The sequence below is a fragment of the Gossypium hirsutum genome, chromosome D11, assembly GCF_007990345.1.
Source record: "Gossypium hirsutum isolate 1008001.06 chromosome D11, Gossypium_hirsutum_v2.1, whole genome shotgun sequence".
Taxonomy (NCBI): domain Eukaryota; kingdom Viridiplantae; phylum Streptophyta; class Magnoliopsida; order Malvales; family Malvaceae; genus Gossypium; species Gossypium hirsutum.
The window spans coordinates 35,866,507-35,871,947 of NC_053447.1; the positions used below are offsets into that span (position 1 = coordinate 35,866,507).

Consider the following 5,441-nt stretch of genomic DNA (forward strand, 5'->3'; position numbering starts at 1 on the left):
AATGTTTGTGGGAAGGAGATATGTATTAAAATAAATGTAGTCTCTGTAAAGGTAAAACTATGAATAAGAATATTGCTTCTTTTTATGTTTCTATGCTTAAGCCATTTAATTTATGGCATATTAGGCTCGAACATGTTAATTATGATACTTTATGTACATTAATTAACTTAGATCACATTACTTTGTTTCACAATAATTATAATTGTAAATGTGAAATATGTGTTGAGACAAAATTAACAAGGTAAAAAATCACTTGATCTAATACATATCAATGTTTGTGACCTAAAGTTTGTTCAAACGTGAGGAGGGAATAAATAGTTTATTACCTTCATTGTGAGGGGTGTCTTACTAGCATAATGTGTAATGGTAAGTCGAGACATATGTGTCGTCGACATAATACCGTTAAACAACTGATCTCCAACGGATTTATCTCTTTTGATTTTGTAAAATCAAAAGATAACATTGCAGATCCGCTAACTAAAGGCTTAGATCGAGATCACATTGATAAATCATCGAAAGGATTGAGACTAAAGCCCATGAAAATAAAAGGTGCTATGTGAAGGAAAACCCTACCTAGTTGATTAGATATCCTAAGGTCTAGGTTCAAAGGGACAACCTAATTGTATAGACCTTGTGAGGTCACTGTGGGGGTACTTATCCCAAGTCCGTTCCTATGATGTAAATAGTGACTAAAAATGGGATAGGTGAAATAATATTTTTAATGACCATTGTGTGTTTCGGTGAGCCAAACAACATAAGTCACCTATGTGAGAGTGAAATGAGGCCGCTTAAAAGAGACTATTGGGGCATAGTTCTCTCAAACTCTTGCAGAACTAGGAGATGTTGACAGCTATAATTACATACCCATAAGAACTAAAACCTTGTCGGAGAAGTAGTTGTGTGAGGTATATCATCGTTTACAGAAACGATAGAACAGTTCAAGGACATCACGTCTACTAGTCAGCTAGTAAAGTAAATATACTTTCACAAGGGAAGGTTCAAGGGTGGATACCTACCTATCCTATGCAACTATCGATCATAGATTCTATCATCACATCGAGTCAATATTTTTTTCGATAAAACTATCAATTTTCATTCATGTGGGGGATTGTTAGAAAAATTGTAATTTTTGGAAACTTGGAGGCATATTCTCAATTGGTAAAGGTGAAGAGTTGAATCATAAAATTATGGTTTCATAATCTACTCCATGAGACCTTTACAATGGTATATCATATGCTCAAAATGGTTGAGTGATGAATGAGAAATTGATGTTCAAAGTAAGCTACTTGTGAATATTTGTTGAGGATAAGAAAAGCTTAGATCCCACATTGGTTAAAGACCAAGTGTGAGATGTGTATATCTATGAGAACCCACTTGAAGGGTGATTGAATGACTAAGTTTGGAATCCTGTCTCGCGCATAGGGGGTGCAGGTTCAAATTCGTCGGAGTTAGGGCGCACTCGCACGACTGCGAAATGTCTAGACTAGTATGGGCCTGTAGATATATACAAAAATTGGTTTAATAGTATTATCTTGATTTTATTTGATTCTAATCCATTTGATTTGATTTTATTTTATTTTAATCAAATTGATTTAATTGCCCCATGCAAATTTTGTCTCATTATACATGAATATTTCCAACTAACAACCCAATTAATTTTTGAATTATTTTCGGGGAGCTTTTTAATACTTTAGCTAAAGATATTTTTTTCTATTTTAAATCGCTATATTCTCTTTCCATTAAGTGCAGTTCTACCTTTTGCTTCTAAGTATTTTAAAACCTAAAATCTTATTTTCCCATATGGACTTTTAGGAAAACAAGATAAAAATTCCTCATCTCTTTTGGGTTTTGGGTGATAAGAAATTTTTAGCTTCATAAGAATTTTTTTACAGTTTCTTATGACGGACTGTAAATTGTCTTGTTTGCTAATGGCAATGTTAATTTTATTATTTGTTGGCCATATTGATCACTTTCCTTTGAATCACATATCTCATTGTGTGTTAACCACTGTTGAAAACTAGATACTGGAACTTAGTTCTAATAACAAATTTGCTTCTCCAAATCACTCTAATGGATGCTTGAGATGATTAGACTCGTGCTTTTCGACGATTGAGGGCGGATCTTTAACTACAGAAGAATTTTCTTTTTCGATTGATGAAGAAGCACCTGGGTCACTTGTACTAAACAATGTCAATGGGATGTCACCAAAAAAAAAAAAAAAACAGCGTCAATGGAAAATTTATTAATAATTTTTATCCACATGTCAATTTTATATTGGTGGGCCATAAAGAGGGACATAGCGAATTTTTGTTCAGTGAAAACAAAGAAAACAAACCCCTAATTATCTTCTTTCTAAAATTTTTGAGATCCTCATTTACACAGACCTGGTCTCCGGCTTTGCCTATTTACATCACACAAGAAAGCTTAAAACCAAAGAAAAACCAAGGAGAAAGGGAACAAATTTGGTTTCAACAATCAAAGCCAACTTGCTATTTTAATAAAACACCACATCTGCATATCATTACAGTAAACTTTTTCCTTAAGGAGAGGGTTAAACAAAGAGAAATTTGTCTCTTGGCATGAATTTCATGTCGTGGAACTAACTAGGCCCGTATTCAACTTTCCCATGCATCCTAAACATCGAGCTGAGTAGCAAAATATGGGGGAACATTCACAGGAAAAGAAATTAGGTTGTGGGATATTGAATGCTGTTTTTCGGAAGCGTAATAAAAGGTCTGCTACGGTAGATTCATTGACAGTCCAAGACAACGAAGTTATAAGCACAAGCTCGAATACAAAGAAGGGGCCAAGTGGTTCCGATGAGCCTTCCTTTCTTGACTCTTCGGTGAATGGACCAGAAGCAAATCCAAAACCATGCACGAAACAGCCTCCAAATCATATTAAGCCCGCTGAGGTATATCAACAAAACCAGGTCCCGAAACCTCTTGAAGAAGAAACCAAAATAAAACATAACCAAGCGTCTATGAACCCTGGTAGAAAGCTGCCTAAAGAAAGTATTAGTATATCCGGTGAGCTTGAAAGCATGATTGTGGATCATCAAAAAACAAAAGGAAACAACAACCTAATACGAGCCTCGTCCAGCAACATGATGCTTCAAGGTAGTTTAGGCAACTTGAGACAACCTGGTGGAGGAGGAGGAGGAGGAGGAGGAAACATGACTTCGTATAACGTTCCCAAGACTGAAACAGAGGACTCGACGCCGAACGGGAAATATCCCAACGGTGTGAAAGGAAATGTGGTGAAGAAACATAATGAGGAGAAGCGTGCAGAACGACAGCCAGCTTCTCTATGCAGAGCTCTTTCTACGAGAATGGACCCTGAAACATTGAAGATCATGGGAAACGAAGATTATAAGAATGGGAATTTTGCGGAAGCATTGGCTTTGTATGAAGCAGCCATCGCCATTGATCCAAACAAGGCTTCCTACCGAAGCAATAAAAGTGCAGCCTTAACAGCTTTAGGCAGGATTCTTGAGGCAGTTTTTGAGTGCGGAGAAGCCATTCGAATCGAACCTCATTATCACAGAGCTCACCATCGTTTAGCAAACTTAAATCTCAGGCTAGGAGAGGTGGAGAAGGCAATATATCATTACAAGCAAGTAGGCCCTGAGGCTGACCCTGATGACATTACTAAAGCTAAAACACTTCAGGCACATTTAAACAAATGTACCGAAGCTAAAATACAACGAGATTGGAAAAACCTGATAAAAGAAACAGATTCAACCATTAATGCTGGTGCTGATTCAGCTCCCCAGGTGCATACACGATCAAAATAATCCTAAAAGAAAACCCTCAAATTCCATCAAAATTTAGTATTATGGCCTGCCAGTTTACAATATATAACTTTTTTTTCCCTTTTTATGTCAAGATATATGCATTGAAAGCCGAGGCCCTGTTAAAGCTTCACAGACACCAAGAGGCCGATGAAGTTTTATTGAAAGGTCCAAATTTTAATGTTGATGACAGCACTAAATACTTTGGCCCTATTGCTAACGCGAATTTGCTTGTTGTTCGAGCTCAGGTGGACATCGTTGCCGGCAGGTTAGTAATCTGTCATCCGTAACTTTTAAGTCATACTAGAAAAATATTGTTTCAGTCATTATAATGACACTGATTATTGTATGAAGATTTGAGGATGCCTTGGCGACGCTTCAGCGAGCTGCTAGACTTGACTCTAATAACAGAGAAGCAAACACTGTAATGAGGAAAGCTAAAGCACTGGCAGATGCTCGATCAAATGGCAATGAGCATTTCAAGGCCTCTAGGTTCTCAGAGGCATGTGTTGCATATGGCGAGGGGCTTGATCATGACCCGCATAATTCTGTCTTGTTGTGCAACCGAGCAGCTTGCCTCTCCAAGCTTGGCCACTACGATAACGCAGTAGAGGACTGCATCCGTGCCCTTAATGTGCGTCCTGGTTACAGCAAAGCTAGACTAAGAAGAGCCGACTGCAATTCCAAGGTTAGACTATTAACAATTTGCCACTTATTTTACATGTTCAATTCTAGAATAGCTTGACAGCTTCAACTCTATCCAATAATATTGCATTGGATATAATGTAATAGTTGGGGAAATGGGAAGCTTCAATACAAGACTACGAGTTCTTGCAAAAAGAAACGCCTGACAACAAGGAGGTTCAACGGGGCTTGTCCGAGGCCCGAATGCAACTCAAGAAACAACATGTGTGAAGTTGTGGAAGACAAGAAAGAGTATGTACGAGGGAGCTTTGATCAAGACGAAAGATGAATCCTAGACGAGGACAAACAATATGAAAGCTCACAGGCAGCGACAAATTGATTAAAAGACAGAGCAGCAAAGAAACAAATTAAGAAGAGAAAGGGTCTCGTTTTATATAGGGTGCTGGCAGCAAATGTGAAGTTAAGAGCTTGGAAAGGAATATGTAGGATAAGAGAAGGGTTGCTTTGTTATTGGAGGAATTTTGGGGAGGGAAAATTTGATAGTGTTTGTATATTTTGTGAAGCTAATTTAGCATTCTAGTCTCAGACTTCCCTAGTTAGTCGCTCAATCTGTATATTTTCCAAGATATAATGGAAATGGAGTTGAGCATTGAACGGCATTATGTCGGCCAATAAATGTCAGAATATTTGAGTAGGGCAAGCCATGTAGATTCAAACAACATCGTTAAATGTATATTAATTCATAACACTTTTATAAGAGATATTATATAACATTCTTCATCTGTAAAAATCGTCTGCTCCCAGTTGTGCCCATCCGTGCCCCCACAAATAATTTTTTTGCCATGTCAAGGCATATGGTAAAGTAAAAAATATTAAGGGTTAATTTATTATTTTGTATCTGTGTTTGTTTTCAACGTTTAATTTAGTATTTAAGTTTTCTTTTTTCTAATTTGGTATCTAAGTTTGATTTCAATGTTTATATTGATATTTAAGTTCTTTTCAA

The 5,441-nt window shown here is 37.0% G+C and overlaps 1 protein-coding gene across 1 annotated transcript; it reads left to right on the plus strand.

Annotated features, from left to right (window-relative positions):
* Nucleotides 1-2,485: 2,485 nt before the first annotated feature.
* Nucleotides 2,486-5,192, plus strand: LOC107911192 (inactive TPR repeat-containing thioredoxin TTL3). The gene is made up of 4 exons (XM_016839073.2): nt 2,486-3,775; nt 3,889-4,061; nt 4,148-4,481; nt 4,586-5,192. The coding sequence occupies exons 1-4, from the start codon at nt 2,660-2,662 to the stop codon at nt 4,706-4,708; spliced, it is 1,746 nt and encodes a 581-aa protein (XP_016694562.1). The 5' UTR covers nt 2,486-2,659; the 3' UTR covers nt 4,709-5,192.
* Nucleotides 5,193-5,441: the final 249 nt, after the last annotated feature.